A 16,860-nucleotide genomic window follows, 5' to 3' on the forward strand; every position below is an offset into this window, starting at 1 on the left:
GGTTGTACCTGTGCACATTTACTTTGGCTGTTTCAGCTGGTGCGGTCTTGCTCTTGCCATTTTCAATTGTCAGCAATGAGATCCTGCTTTCCTTTCCACAAAATTACTATATACAGTGGCTGAATGGTTCATTAATTCATGGTTAGTATGTATTGCTATCCATAACGTTTGGAAAGGTTGATGCTAATGACAAACTTCAATGTGTTCTATTTTGTGCAAACCTATGATTTTGTATAATATGTCTTAGACAGTGTGCTAGTTTAAAAAATGAATTATTGATCCAATGTATACTCATAGTTGTGAATATTAATGTAACGGCCGCTACTTCTGTCAACTTTTTTCTTGGTTATTTTTCATCTGTGGGATTTGGGTATTGCTGTGAAATCCAGCACTTAATTGCTGAACTTTAATTATCTTTGTAGCGATCTGCTGTGTGAACCACTGCATTCCATATAGTATTTACATTGGCATTGTGCTATTAGAAAGTGAAATACCAGGACTTTTGTTCCTTCATTTTTATTCAATGATATAGTTCTGAAGGGGATTTCCTGTTAGTGATCCTCTTCTTTTGCTGCTCTTGTTCTTTATTTTGGTTGAAATGGATCTAGGTTTTTAGGAGATGCTGTTGAAAGTGCCTTGGTGAGCTACTGCCCGGCATGTTGTAGATGGTGAGCACTGTTGCCAATAGGTGATGAATGAGGTGCTGAAGAAGTGGGTTTTCTTTAAGTTTGTTGAGTATTGTTGTAATTGCACTTATCCAGGCAAATGGGGCATTCCATCACATGACTTTTATTAGGTTCACTCATTTAATGACCATCCTGCATATCCCTTGATAAGGTGCCTTCTTGAGCTGCTGCAATCCATTCGATATTGGTGAACCCACAAGTCATTTGGGAGGGAGTTTGAGGAAGAAACTGAAGGATATATTTCCAGTTCGGGATGGTCACTGGTCTGGAGGGCAACTTGCAGGTGCTGATATGGTGTTCTCATACGTTTGTAGCCTTTGTCTTTACAAATAGCTGTGATTGTGGGATTGGCAGGGGCTATCATAGTGAATGTCTGCAGTGCATGCTATAGATGATACAGACTGTTGCCACTCAGCATCAGTGGAGAGAGTGAGTGTTAGTTGCAATGGAGCCAGTCAAATGGCTTACTTTGTCCTGGAGGCTGCCAAGTGTTGCTGAAGTTGCATTCATCCAGGCAAGTTGCAGTATTCCATCAGAGTTCTGACTTGTGCCTTTTAGATGTGGACAGGCAGGAGGTGAGTTACTTGCTGCGGTATGCCTAACCTCTGACCTGCTGCTGTTACTGCAGCATTTACATAGCTAATCCAGTTCACTTTCCGTTGAATGGTAAACCCCAGAGTGTTGATGTTAGGGAATTCAGTGTTAATGCCACGGAGTGTCAAGGGGCGATGGTTAGATTCTCCCTTTCGGGAGACAGTCATTGCTTGGTTAATGTTACTTGCTACTTGTCAGCCCTAGTCTTGATATTAACCAGGCTTTGCTGCATTTGAATGCAGACTCTTTTAGTTCTGGAGGAGTTGTGAATGGTGCTGAAGTTTGCACAATCATCAACTTATGAAGGAAAGGTCATTGAAGCAGCTGAAGTTAGATTACATGAAATCAATATGGATTTTTGAAAGCAAAATAACGTTTGGCACACATTCTGAGTTTTTAGGATGTAATAAGAATAGATACTGGAGTACCAGTGGGTATGGTATATTTAGTTTTTAAGAAAGCTTTTGATGACAAAGTCCCAGATGAGGTTAGTGTGTAAATTCTAACCATGTTTTGGAGGGTGAGGGTGAGTGGCGAGATGGTGGTGGTGGTCATCATGTGATAATGTACTGGCATTAATTCAGAATTGGTTAGCAGATACAAAAGGGTTGGAATATGTGTGTCTGAGTGCAATCCCTTAGCATGTACCTCCCTCAACAGCATGGTCTTGGTGTCACTGAGTAGAAGCAGGTGATGCATGGGGTACCATGGGGATCAGTGCTTGAACTGATATATCTATACCTATATATCTATATCTATATCTATATCTAAAAAAGTGATATTTCCAACTCTGCTGAATCCAAAACAAAGTACGATTTAGAGTGTTAAGGAGGATGCATGGAGCCATCAATGGGAGAAACTTTGAACATGCGGTACCAATAAATGTGATGTTACTCATTGTGGTCAGAAGAGCAGAATTGCAGAGTTTTTTAAAAATGGTATTAGATTGGGAAATGCAGATGTGAAAAAAGAACAACACCGCTAATCTTTGACTCGGGCTTACTGCAGTGTTCTGGCAAGCCTCAGCGCAAGCTCATTTTTTGCTTGGGGACCCTGCAGCTTCTGGGACCCAGCATAGAGCTAATAACTTTAGAGCCTGACTCTGTCCCTGCATGTTTTTATCTACCCCACCCCCGTACCCACTCCTGTCGTGACCCGAATTGCTTTTAACACAGCCAATCCGTTCTTGCCCACTCTCAGGCCTGTTATCACATGACACGGTTGCTTTCATTCTGTCCTACTCTTGGTTTTCACTGCAATTTAATCAGCTTCTCGGGTAAGGTAATAGCCTATTAGCATTATTGCTAGACTATTAATTCAGAGACCCAGGCAATGCTCTGGGGATATGGGTTTGAATCCCACCATGACAGTTGGTAGAATTTCAATTCAATGACAAAAAAACAAAATCTGGAAACAAGAGTGTGCTGATACTTAAAAATAATTATTGATTGTTGGAAAAAACCCATCTGGTTCATCAGTGTCCTTCAGAAAAGGAAATCTGCCATCCTCACCTGGTCTGGCCATCATGTGATTCCAGACTTTCAGCAATGTGGTTGACTCTCAGTTTCTCTCTGAAATGACTACAGCCATCCGGTTGTACCAATGGCTACGAAGTCTGTTCTGCCCTAGCCTACTATCAGGAATCCACTCATTTGAACACCTCTGTCAAATCTTTCTTTTCTGCTAATTCCTGCTCACCCCCTCCTCTGCACCCCACACCACTTACTTCCCACCAATCCATCACGAAACAAGTTCATCATCAGCTTAAATATCAGTTGCTAGCTGCTGTCAGCCTGCTCGAAACATGAACTTTGCTTTCTCCCCACACGTCACCAGGCCTGCTGAGTTTTGTCAGCTATTTCTACCTTTTGATTTTCTTACTGATTAGAAAACTGTTTATCTCAACTTTGTATATATTTAATAATCCAGCCTCAACAGCCCTCTGCTGTAAAGATGTGCGACTGGCACCCCCCCGCCCGCCTGCCCCAAGCGCGCACTGCATGCACGTGCACACGCACACACCACCACACTGATTCCTGGGAGATCAGATTTACAGCGTCCACAGTTCTTGTTTGTTTTTAAGTGAGATTTGTTGTGTGGGTAATGATTAGGTTGACTAGTCCTGTGTTTGCCAGAGTTTAGAAGAATGAGACAGGATTGAAGCTTGTAAAATTCTTACAGGGCTTGGACAGTCTGCGTGTGCAGCTGACATTTCCCCTGGCTGGAGGGTCACTATCTCAGGATATAGGATAGGCCATTTGTGCAATTCTCTGCTGCAAGACTATGGAAGCTAAGTCACTGAATACCTTTTAAGAAGGAAATAGACTTGCAGAGGTCAAAGGTATTGGGCATTATGGGGAGAAAGCAGGAGTATGGCTTTGAATGGCAGAGTAGACTCAGGGCCAAATGACCTTCTCGTGCTCCTTTTTTTTGATCCTGAGAGTATAGGTCGTACTAGACTAGCCTCACCAATGGTGCAGTAGGTTCTGGAGTTCAAAATGTCAATCCTGCAGCCAGAATATTGTAGTAACACAATGGACTTTGCTGTACTATGTATCTTTAAGCTGATTTCATTTTGCTTTTGGATGGTCAATGTAAAATCTGCACGCGCATTTGCACTCACTTCGGATGGTAACCAAGATCTGTTGCATAGGTCTTTTTTGCCATTAGTTTAATAGCCAGGATTGTCCATAACCATATTGCAACTAAGGAGCATGGGATTTCCTGTTCTGCCATAATTCCATTTTGTAATATTGTCACCACATGTGCGTCTTTCCAATATGTGGAAACAAAGCCAGACCTTACTAAGATCTTGAAATAAGTGAGCATGCTACTCAAGCAGAATTCATGTTTTTTTAAAGCTAGATCAATGTTTCAGTTACTTACTCTGGGAACTAAAATAATTACTAAAGGAAGGACCCAGCATCTATGGCTCATTAAAGAATTTACGGGAAGCATCAAACTTAAGAAAAAGGAAAGCTGTGCAAATGTGTGTGGATGGTCAAATGGTTGTTCAGAACATAAAGAGCAGCAGAGACTGGCCAAACAGGTGATCCAGGTTGAAGAAATTAGACTGAGAAGCTACTAGCTAGAAATGTGAAGACAGATATTAAGAGTTTCCACAGATTTTTAAACGGGGCATTTGTCATCTCAAGTGAGAGCTTTGTATTTGCATCAGGCATTTGATATCGTGGCACATATATAAACTGTTAATTTACTGCATTTACCATCGAGTAATTTTTAAAATACAATGTTTAAGGAATTAAAAACAGGTCATTTGGAAAGTCAAAATGCAATCCACCAGAATCAGCACGGTATTATGAAGGGTAAATTTGTGTTTGACTGATCTACTGGAGTTCTTCAAAGATCATAGCTTTAAGTTGAGGTGTGAAAGATATAGGACAGATGTCAGAGGTAGTTTCTTTACTCAGAGAGTAGTAAGGGAATGGAACGCTTTGCCTGCAACAGTAGTAGATTCGCCAACTTTAGGTACATTTAAGTCGTCATTGGATAAGCATATGGACGTACCTGGGATAGTGTAGGTTAGGTGGGCTTGAGATCGGTATGACAGGTCGGCACAACATCGAGGGCCGAAGGGCCTGTACTGTGCTGTAATGTTCTATGTACTCTATGCAACGAGCAAAGTAGATAATGAGGATCCTGCAGGTGTTGTATCTTGGTCCTTCCAGGAGGTACTTGATAAGGTGCTGATGGCTTTTTCATTCACTCGTGATATGTGAACATTGCTGACTGGCCAGCATGTATTACCCATCTCTTGTTGCCCTTGAAGCTGGTCGTGAACGCCATGTTGAACTGCTGTAGTCCATGTTCTTTCGGTTGACGCAAAATGCCCTTACGGAGGGAATTCCATGGTTTTAACCCGTTTACAGTAAAGGAATGGTAATCTATTCACTCATCACGATGATGACTGATTTGGAGGGGAACTTGCAGGTGGTGGCGAATGCCATGAATTTGCTGCCCTTGTCATTTTAGATGGAAGCAGTCATGGCTTTAGAAAGTGCAGTCTGAGGATCTTTGGTGAATCTCTGCATTGCATCTTGTAAATTGTGCACACTGCTAGTACTGAGCATCAGTGGTGGAGGCTGTGGATGTGATGCTGATCAGTCTGGCTGCTTTTCCTTCGATGGTGTCAAGCTTCTTGAATGAACTTGCTGGAGCTGCATCCTTCCAGGCAAGTGGGGAGAATTCCATCACACCTGACTTGTGCCTTGTAGATGGTGGACAGGTTTTGCAGAGTCAGGAAGTGAATTATTTGCTGCAGTATTCCCAGCCTCTAACCTTCTTTTGTAGCCACTGTTAATGTGGTGAGTCCAGTTGAGTTTTTGGCCAGTGGTAATCCCAAGGATGTTGATAGTGTCCGATTCAGTGATGGTAACATATCTGATGAAGGGCCTAGGCCCGAAGCGTCAGCTTTTGTGCTCCTGAGATGCTGCTTGGCCTGCTGTGTTCGTCCAGCTCCACACTTTATTATCTACTATTGAACATCAGGCTGCTTTGGTTAGATTAACCATCGCCCTTAAGAGGCAATGCTGTGTCCTGCAGCGGCAGCAGAGCAAGCATGGGCTGAGTCGCGGACCGAATCCCGGAGCAATGGCAGCAGAATGACCACGGGCTGGGATGAGTCCCAAAGCAGCGGATGGGCTGAAATCCTTGGGCAACAGCAGCAGGGTAATCCTGAGTCCCAGAGTAGTTCAAGAGGACGTCCAAATCCTAGAGCTGCCCGTGGTGAAATGAATCCCAGTATGCTGTGACTTAGCTTGTTGCTGTTTTGTGTCCGTGGGCAGCAGTCTGGAGGCTTGAGTTATGCGGGACAGTCATTGGACTTGGGCCTGGTACCATTTGTTCAGCTACTACATTTTTTTGGAACTTTTTACTGGACTGTAATGTGAGCCCTTTTCATAATGTTATAACTAACGCATTCTCAGGTACTGTAAGTAATCATACTGCTTTCCTTTTAATCCTCTTTTGCACAACATTATATTTTGTTTTAACTCTAAGATTTACACCTAGGTACTTGTACAGAAGATGATTCCATTAAAAGGCAGCCATTGTAAAAACCTTTCACTGTATTCCTGTTCTTAAGTACTGGAGTATAAGAGACAATAAAGCATGATCAAAAATTCAAATTATGTGGTGCTATTGTTAGTTGCCACTTGTCAGCCCAAGTCTGGATATTATCCAGATCTTGTTGTGTTTAAACATTGACCGTTTCAGCATTTGAGGAGTTGCAAATGGTGCTGATGGTTATGGATTCATCAGTGAACATTCCCACTTATCAAGGAGGGAAGGTCATTTGTGTACACAAGATTGCATGGAGTTAGCAATAATTCATTAGCTTGGATGGAGAATTAGCTAATGAACTGAAAGCAGAGAATCTGGATAAATGGTTTGGCAAGATGTAACTAGTGGGGTGCCACAGTTTTGGTCCTTGGGCTGAACTATTTATGACCTCTATTAATGACTTGACTGCATGGGTAGAAAGTTCAATAGCCAAGTTTACAGATGATGCTGAAATAGGTGAGAGTACATTGTAATGAAGAAATAAGAAATTCACAAATAGATAATTAGGTGAATGGATCAGAATTCGATGTATGAAATTTAACATGGATAAGTACAAGCTTATCCGTTTAGTCAGAAGAATAGAAAGGCAACTTTTTATCTAAATAGTAAGAAACTGTAGAATGCTTCAGTGCAGGGGAATCTGGAGGTGCAAGTACGGCAAGTAATACAGAAGCCAAATGAAATTTTGGCGCTTATTGCTAAATGAATGAGTGCAAATGTCACAACATGTTCACTAATCCCTCTATAAGAGGGATTAGAGAGACTGCACTCGGAGTATTGCGTAAAAGTTTAAGGTTATTCAGCCCATTGAGTGTGCATTGACCTGCTGAAGAGCATCCCTCCTCTCTTTCCACCCTGCCTCCCCCCCGCAACCCCCATACCCCACATTGGTTTTCAAAAAAAATCCTTTACTAACCCACCTAAACTGCACATCCTTGGACATCATGGAGCAATTTTTTTTAGCATGATCAGTCCACCTAATCTGCACATCTTTGGATGTCGAAGGAAAAGTGGAGCACCCAGAGAAATCCACACAGACACAGAACTGAACATAGACAGTCGCCAAAGGCTAGAATTGAACCTAGGTCCCTGGCGCTGTGAGGCAGGAATGCTAACCATCCTGCCATGGTGCGACTCTCCCATGTTCAGTATTGTGTGCAGCTTTGGTCTCCTTATTTCATGAAGCTTGAACATTGGTTGGAGGTGATTCACTTCGAGGCATCGAATGAACAGACTGTTTTATGTGGATAGGTTGGACAGACTAGGCATGTTTCTGTGGTTAGGGGTGAGAGGTGGCTTGATTGAAAAGTATCAGATCCTACGTGGTCTTGATCAAGTGGATGTGGAAAGGATGCTTCCTTTTGTTGGTCATTTCAGAGCTAGGACCACTGGTCAAAAATTTAGGTGTTGTCCTTTCAGAATACAAATGACCAATGTTTTGAGGATTGTGTAAATTTGGACTTCTGCCTCAATGTGGGGTCATTGAGTATGTTCAAGAAAGATTTGGATAGATTCTTCTTAGGCAGAGTCTGGATTTAATTCGGGTGCGGGTCGGGGGGGAATGGGAGTGAGGAATCGGCAACACCAGCAGATCAACCATGATCTCTTTGAATGACTGAGCAGGTTTGAAAGTTAAATGGCCTATTTCTGTCTTGTATGTTAAGCCTATAGCTGTACCAGTATGGTGCTTTTGCTGAGGATAACTGAAGCGTTGCACAGGAACTGTGTTTCATCACCAAGATATTGATGATTGAAGTTGGAATAATCTAGGGAATTGTTGTTGGGCAGTTGCAAGTGCACTGAATTTGAGCTGGCTGCTGGAACAATTCAGAGGCTATGAATTCTGGGCGAGCAACTCCCTTCCCCTTTACCCAGTGCCTGCCCACCAACTGGAAAGAGTGTGATGAAATACTGTTTACCTTGGTGAGTACAGCTCCAACAACAGTCGAGGACCTTGACTCCATCCAGCGCAAAGCAGCCTGCTTGATTGGCACCCCATTTACCACAGTCAGCATAACAGTGTTATCCATATTCCTGAATAAATGATATGAGAAAGACACTGCTTCTTGGTCAGAGTTAATTATGCAATTAAAATTTGTAATCTTCATGTTCTCCATTCATTGATGGCAGTGCTGATTTGGAAGTGTTTGTGTAAACGTAACTTGGCAGTTTTGAGTGCGACAGATATAGATATCTATCGGACTCCTTCTTCTGGTATCAATAAAAATTTGATGTGTTTTGGAAAAAAACCTTAATTCTGATTTCTGTTTTTCTTCATTTGATGATTTAACTACCAGGCCACCTTGTTTGAAATATGTATTAAAAGTATTTCGCTTCCTCAGCTTTCTCTGCCTCTCAACTGTCAGACTATTTGTCTGATATGTAGTCTTTGATTTAATCTCTGTTTCCTCCAGCAAAATATTGGCATGGCTGAAGCAAACCTCTTCATACTCTCCCAGAAACCATATTCTTCATTCTGACTGCATTTCTGTGTGATCACATTCTCCAACTGTTTTCAGCCTTTCCTTCCTTGAGACTGGAATGAATTTATCACTCCTTGCCCTATCTCATTATCAAGACCACCAATGCCCAATTGCAGGAGGTAGTGATGTAACTCTTTACTGGACCAGTAATGCAGAGCATCGGCCTCTGGAACATAGGTAAAACATCTATTCACAGCAGCTGGTGGAGTGAGAGAGTATCAGAGATAATGGGAACTGCAGATGCTGGAGATTCCAAGATAATAAAATGTGAGGCTGGATGAACACAGACTAAGGGGGTGGCCATGGGCACCCGCATGGGCCCCAGCTATGCCTGCCTCTTTGTAGGTTACGTGGAACAGTCCATCTTCCGCACCTACACAGGCCCCAAACCCCACCTCTTCCTCCGGTACATTGATGACTGTATCGGCGCCGCCTCTTGCTCCCCAGAGGAGCTCGAACAGTTCATCCACTTCACCAACACCTTCCACCCCAACCTTCAGTTCACCTGGGCCATCTCCAGCACATCCCTCACCTTCCTGGACCTCTCAGTCTCCATCTCAGGCAACCAGCTTGTAACTGATGTCCATTTCAAGCCCACCGACTCCCACAGCTACCTAGAATACACCTCCTCCCACCCACCCTCCTGCAAAAATTCCATCCCCTATTCCCAATTCCTCCGCCTCCGCCGCATCTGCTCCCACGATAAGACATTCCACTCCCGCACATCCCAGATGTCCAAGTTCTTTAAGGACCGCAACTTCCCCCCCACGGTGATTGAGAACGCCCTTGACCGCGTCTCCCGCATTTCCCGCGACACATCCCTCACACCCCGCCCCCGCCACAACCGCCCCAAGAGGATCCCCCTCGTTCTCACACACCACCCTACCAACCTCCGGATACAACGCATTATCCTCCGACACTTCTGCCATTTACAATCCGACCCCACCACCCAAGACATTTTTCCATCCCCACCCCTGTCTGCTTTCCGGAGAGACCACTCTCTCCGTGACTCCCTTGTTCGCTCCACACTGCCCTCCAACCCCACCACACCCGGCACCTTCCCCTGCAACCGCAGGAAATGCTACACTTGTCCCCACACCTCCTCCCTCACCCCCATCCCAGGCCCCAAGATGACATTCCACATTAAGCAGAGGTTCACCTGCACATCTGCCAATGTGGTATACTGCATCCACTGTACCCGGTGCGGCTTTCTCTACATTGGGGAAACCAAGCGGAGGCTTGGGGACCGCTTTGCAGAACACCTCCGCTCAGTTCGCAACAAACAACTGCACCTCCCAGTCGCAAACCATTTCCACTCCCCCTCCCATTCTCTTGATGACATGTCCATCATGGGCCTCCTGCACTGCCACAATGATGCCACCCGAAGGTTGCAGGAACAGCAACCCATATTCCGCCTGGGAACCCTGCAGCCATATGGTATCAATGTGGACTTCACCAGTTTCAAAATCTCCCCTTCCCCCACTGCATCCCTAAACCAGCCCAGTTCATCCCCTCCCCCCACTGCACCACACAACCAGCCCAGCTCTTCCCCCCCACCCACTGCATCCCAAAACCAGTCCAACCTGTCTCTGCCTCCCTAACCGGTTCTTCCTCTCACCCATCCCTTCCTCCCACCCCAAGCCGCACCCCCAGCTACCTACTAACCTCATCCCACCTCCTTGACCTGTCCGTCTTCCCTGGACTGACCTATCCCCTCCCTACCTCCCCACCCACACCTTCTCCACCTATCTTCTTTACTCTCCATCTTCGGTCCGCCTCCCCCTCTCTCCCTATTTATTCCAGTTCCCTCCCCCCATCCCCCTCTCTGATGAAGGGTCTAGGCCCGAAACGTCAGCTTTTGTGCTCCTGAGATGCTGCTTGGCCTGCTGTGTTCATCCAGCCTCACATTTTATTAGCTGGTGGAGTGAGTCTGGAATTAAATAATGCCCTAATGTTGACCATGTCAGCTTTTTAAAAAAAAAACCCAGCTGGCTCGCTCAATCCCTTCTCAGCAAAGCCTGAAGGTCACAGTGATGTAGTTCATAGCTAAATGCCCTTTGAAGTGGCCTAGCAAGCCACACAGCTGTAACTCACTGCTGTGGAAAGTAGTGAAACTGAATGGATAATCTGGCATAAGATTATGCACCAGAAAATATAAAAGCAAACTTTGAAGTCCCTCTTGGGACATCTGGAGGCGTTTGCCAAACTTTGGAGGCCAGTCATGATCATATTCAAGCAGTCTTACCTTGCAGACTGTCTGAGATACCACCACATCACTGGAATCTGTCTTCAGCCAATTCATTTTGTTTCACTTTCAAGATGCTGACGAAGATGGTGGATCGTGTGGAGGTATTTGGTGCTGACCTGCTGTATAGCCATGGTTAGAGGGTCCATCAACTATGTCTGCCAGTGTTGTCTTTCCATTTTTAAACATTTCTTACCCACCCACTTGAATTCATATCATCTGATCCAAAAACATTTCTTGCTACCCTGCTTATTTTATCTTGTACGAACAATGCTATCCCACCACCCTTTCCTTCCTGCCTTTTCTGCTCATATAGTCCTATGTTGAGAGAAATAGTAAAGCATGTAGTACCTTAGGTTTTTTAAAATTGGGACATGGAATACAAGAGTAAGGTGGTAATGTTGAAACAAAACTGAAAATTACTGGAGAACCTCAGCAGATCTGGCAACGTCTGTGGAAAGAAAGCAAAATCAACATTTTGAGTACAGTGACCATTCTTTAGAATTGCAGGAGGGTGTGGATTTGAAGTAAGTGACATCAGAAGCACAAGTGTTGTGAAGAAAAGCTTTCTTATTCAGTGAGTGGCTCGGATCTGGGATACACTACCCGAGTGTGATGGAAGTAGGTTCAGTTGAGGCATTCAGAACGGACTTGTTGTTATTTGAAAAGGATTATTGCAATTTTTTTTATTCATTCACGATTGAGGAGATCACAAGCTGGGCCAGCATTTCATGCACAAAAGGCAGCTAAAAACCAACCACTTTGCTGCGGATCTGGAGTTGTGTAGGTCAGACTGGGTGAGGATGGCAGTTTCCTTCCCTAAAGGACACTAGTGAACTAGATGGGGTTTTCTGACAATCAACAATGGATTCATGGTCATCATTAGACATCTAATTCCATGGATTTTTTTTTCCTTTATTGAATTTAAATTTCACCATCTGCTGTGATGGAATTTGAACGCAGGTCCCCAGAGCACTACCTGGGTCTCTGGATTAAAATGAATCCCAAGTGATTAACAGGTTTAAAAGGACACGTCTGAATGCATTTTACCTCAATGTGCAGGACATTTGCAATAGGTAGTTAATTAGCAGCTCATACATGTTGTTTTATAGTTACAATTATGAAGCTAACACAACAGGGTGACCGAGTGTGGGAACTGGATATTCTTATTCAGTATTCAGGAAGGACAAAAAGAGGGAAAGAAGGTGATCTGGCATTGTTCATGAAGGAGAAAATTGATGCAACAGTGAGGCAAGTTATTTCTTAAGAGAAGCATATGGCATCTGGATCGGAGGAGATAAGAATCACCAAGGGGTAGAAAACTGTGGGTTGGCTATTGAGCCCCAACAGGAGCAGATGTCAGAGAAGGCATTTAAAAAGGAGACTTAGAGAGACGTGCAATAATGGTATAGCTGTAAGGATCAAGGGCTTTCATAAATATATGGCTTGGTTGAGGATCTGAATTAGGTTGTAGACTTGCTTGCTGAGTCGGTGTGTTTGATTGCAGGTGTTTCATTACCCTGCTCAGTAACATCGTCGGTGCGCCTCCAGTGAGTTGGTGTTCTGTCCTGCAAATTATTTGTATGCTTCGGGTTATTGGGATGATTGGCATTCCTTCTGGTTCTGTTTTTTTTTCAGTGGTTTGTATTTCAGGTCCACTTTAATGTGTGTGTTGATGGAGTTCTGCTGAGTTAAATGCCTTGCTGTGCAAGGACTATTGGGGAAGAGTGACCATAAAATGACAACAAGAACTTTAGATGCTGGAATCAGAGACAATGCAGTGAGGAGCTGGAGGAACACAGCCGATCAGGCCGCATCAGAGGATTAGGAAAGTTGATGTTTCGGGTCAGGACCCTTCTTCAGAACCAAAAAGATGGGGCGTGTAGAAGGGCACTGATTTACGGGAACTGAGTTGTGAGATGCCGATGATGAATTGTGGAACCTTAGTTAAAGGGTTAGCAAGAGGTAATATTTAGGGAACTTATTGCATTAATGCCAGTAATTTGTTTCTACCTGGCTCAAAAATTTCAGCAAAAAGGTGGCTCAACCATGGCTTGCGAAAGAAATTCAGGGTAATATGAGCTATAAAGAGGAAACATGTAAGATGGCCAGAAAAAGCAACAAATGTGAGTACTGAGTTCTATTTAGATTTGAGCAAAGGAGGACAAAAACTTTGATTGGGTAGTGAAAGCAATGAGAATTAACTTGCAAGGGTCAACTCCATGCAAATGCTTCTGTAAATATGTGAAGAGATAAAGATTAGTGGCGATATAGATTAATGAAGACAAAGATCCCTTGCAGTCAAAATTGGGGGTGTGTGGGGATTATAATGAAGAAGCAAAGTAATGACAGAAGGTTTACAGAGATTTATAAAATCTTGACGGCACAAGTGAAATGAAAAGCCAATGTCTTTTCCCCCCAGAGCAGTTGAGCCCAAAACGAGAGGGCATAGATTTAAGATGAAAGGGGAAATATATGAAAGGATCAAAGGTGTAACTTTTTCATGCAGAGGATGGAGCATATTTGGAATGAGCTGCCGAGGAAGTGGTGGATGCTGGTACAACTACAACATTTAAAATACATCTAGATGGGTACATGAAAAGGAAATGCTTAGAGGGATGGGAGAAATAGAAATTTGTATTAGATTAATTTATGATTTCTGGTCAGTACGGGCAAGTTGGACTCAAGGGTCTGTTTCTGTGCTGTTCATCTCTACGACGGTGATTCCAGTTGAAACCAAAAGAACTGCACATGTTGTAAATCAGAGACAAAAGCAGAAGTTGCTGGAAAAGCTCAGCAGGCCTGGCAGCATCTGTGAAGAGAAGTCCGTTAATGTTTCAGGTCTAGTGAGCCTTCCTCAGATTGATTTCTCTTCACAAATATAGCCAGACCTGCTGTGCTTTTCCAGCAATGCCTGTTTTTGTTTGACTCTGAGTAAACACAATTTGATGCAGTCTTCACAACGTAGGACACAAACGTGCCAGATATTTTAAGAACCAAAACCTAATGAAAGGGAGGAATTAAAGAAAATAACTGGTATAAAAGTTGATGGAACTTCATGAGATTTAAGGCTGACAATTGCCCAATAATCTGTATCCCAGACTACTGAAGGAAGTGATCCTGGAAATACTGGATGTATTAGCGGTCTGCTTCAAAAATTCTGTAGACTTATTTCCCTACCTCCGTTTTGTTAATAGTAGAGTTATGTTTGCCACCATCCAATCTGTAGGAAATGCTTCAGAGAATTGCAGACCAGTTAGCCTAACAGTAGTGAGGAAATTGTCTCTTATAAAACACATGATTAGAGAAGACTTAGAAATCATTAGTTGGATTAGACCAAGTCACCATGGATTTGTGAAAGAGAAATCAGTGTTGCAAAGTGCAGTGGATGCCTTCAAGGCAGAGATCGACAAATTATTGATCTCAAAAGGAATCAAGGGCAGTGGGGAGAGTGCAGGGAAGTGGTGTTGAAATGCCCATCAGCCATGATTTAAATGGCGGAGTGGACTTGATGGGCCGAATGGCCTTACTTCCACTCCAGTGTCTTAGGAATTTATGGTCTAAATCATGTTTAACTAAACCAGTAGAGTTTGTTTTTGAGGATTTCATGGGTAGGATAGATCAGAAAGAAGAAGTGGATGTGATTTATTTGGATTTTCAGTGCTGTTGACTGTTGAAGGTCTTGTGTTATGAACCGAGTGGGCAAAAATAACGCATGTGGCATTGAGAGTAATATGCTATGTTAGATTGAACAATCATTAATAGACTGGGGGAGAAAAGTGGCAATAAATAGGTTTTTTTTCCCCCTGTTTCAGATGAAGACTAGTGGTGTACCCCAGGAATTGGTGCTTTAGCCCCAACTATTGGCATTATGTATAAATGGCTTGAATGAGAGAACCAAATTTGCTGCTGATATCTAGAAAGGTGGAACTAAGAACTGTGAGGAAGGTGCAAGGAGGGTTCAGGACCATGTAGACGAGTTGAGTTTGTGGAGAAATGCACGGCAGATGCATTACAGTGTGGCTAAATGTGAAGTTATATATTTCAGTTTGAAAATCAGAAAGGTAGAAGTATTTTTTAAATGGTCAATTATTGAGAAATGTGTATGTGCAAAGGGATCTGGGTGCCCTTGTACACCAAGTGAATGAAAGTAAACAGGTAGATGCAGCAAGCTGTTGAGAATCCAAATTGCAAAATTGTATATTGGACCTCTTTACAAGACGATTTCAGTTCAAATGTAGGGATGTCTGACCGCAATTATACAGGGCTTCGTTGAGACTGCATGTCAAGTGTTGTGTACACTTTGTCTCCTTGCTGAAAGGATACACTCCTCATAGGAGGAGTGCAGCAGATTTTTGTGAGGCTGATACTGGGGGTGGCAGGACTGCCTTTTTAGGAGAGTCGTTTGATGGGTCTGCTTTGTTGAAAAATTGGAGCCCCTTTGAACATATGTGCTTTGAATATTGCATATTCAGCGTTTCCCATGTAATACTCCATTGAAGTGTGTTACGTTAGTAACGAGTTTTCCACAAATGTAAATGAACAGTTATCGAGCTCCACACCAACTTTATTATGCACGCAGTAGTTTCAACAATATTCTGTTGGATTGAGAACTGACTTTCAAATGGAGGTGGGAAAGGGGTCAGTTACATAGAACATAGAACATTACAGCACAGTACAGGCCCTTCGGCCCTCTATGTTGTGCCGACCTGTCATACCAATCTCAAGCCCATCTAACCTACACTATTCCATGTACATCCATATGCTTATCCAATGACGACTTAAATGTACCTAAAGTTGGCGAATCTACTAGCGTTGCAGGCAAAGCGTTCCATTCCCTTACTACTCTCTGAGTAAAGAAACTACCTCTGACATCTGTCCTATATCTTTCACACCTCAATTTAAAGCTGTGCCCCCTCGTGCTCGCCGTCACCATCCTAGGAAAAAGGCTCTCCCTATCTAACCCTCTGATTATTTTATATGTTTCAATTAAGTCACCTCTCAACCTTCTTTGCTCTAATGAAAACAGCCTCAAGTCCCTCAGCCTTTCCTCCATAAGACCTTCCCTCCATACCAGGCAACATCCTAGTAAATCTCCTCTGCACCGTTTCCAAAGCTTCCACATGCTTCTTCTAATGTGGTGACCAGAACTGTACGCAATACTCCCAAGTGTGGCCGCACCAGAGTTTTGCATAGCTGCAGCATAACCTCTTGGTTCTGGAACTCAATGCCTCTATTAATAAAAGCTAAAACACTGTATGCCTTCTTAACAGCCCTGTCAACCTGAGTGGCAACTTTCAAGGATGTGTGTACATGGACTCCGAGATCTCTCTGCTCATCTACACTACTAAGCATCTTAGTATTAGCCCAGTACTTTGCCTTCCGGTTACTCCTACCAAAGTGCATCACCTCACACTTGTCTGCATTAAACTCCATTTGCCACCTCTCAGCCCAGCTCTGCAGCTTATCTATGTCACTCTGCAACCTACAGCATCCTTCTTCACTATCCACAACTTCACCAACCTTAGTGTCGTCTATAAATTTCCTAACCCATCCTTCTGCACCCTCATCCAGGTCATTTATAAAAATGACAAACAGCAGTGCACCCAACACCGACCCTTGCGGTACACCACGAGTAACTGGTCTCCAGGATGAACATTTCCCATCAACTACCACCCTCTGTCTTCTTTCAGCAAGCCAATTTCCGATCCAAACTGCTATATCTCCCACAATTCCATTCCTCCGCATTTTGTACAATAGCCTACTGTGG

The 16,860-nt window shown here is 43.5% G+C and overlaps 1 protein-coding gene across 3 annotated transcripts in view; it reads left to right on the forward strand.

Annotated features, from left to right (window-relative positions):
• lmbr1 (limb development membrane protein 1) overlaps positions 1–16,860 on the forward strand; it is a 282,617-nt gene that overhangs the window by 50,415 nt on the left and 215,342 nt on the right. For 2 of the 3 annotated variants that reach the window (XM_048557443.2, XM_048557452.2), the window contains exon 4: positions 2–141. In XM_048557443.2, the coding sequence (XP_048413400.1) occupies positions 2–141 (140 nt within the window). Of the gene's footprint in view, position 1; positions 142–16,860 lie in introns of those variants that run through there. The other variant, XM_048557460.2, reaches the window with a different exon arrangement.

This window comes from Stegostoma tigrinum, chromosome 2 (assembly GCF_030684315.1).
Source record: "Stegostoma tigrinum isolate sSteTig4 chromosome 2, sSteTig4.hap1, whole genome shotgun sequence".
Lineage (NCBI taxonomy): Eukaryota > Metazoa > Chordata > Chondrichthyes > Orectolobiformes > Stegostomatidae > Stegostoma > Stegostoma tigrinum.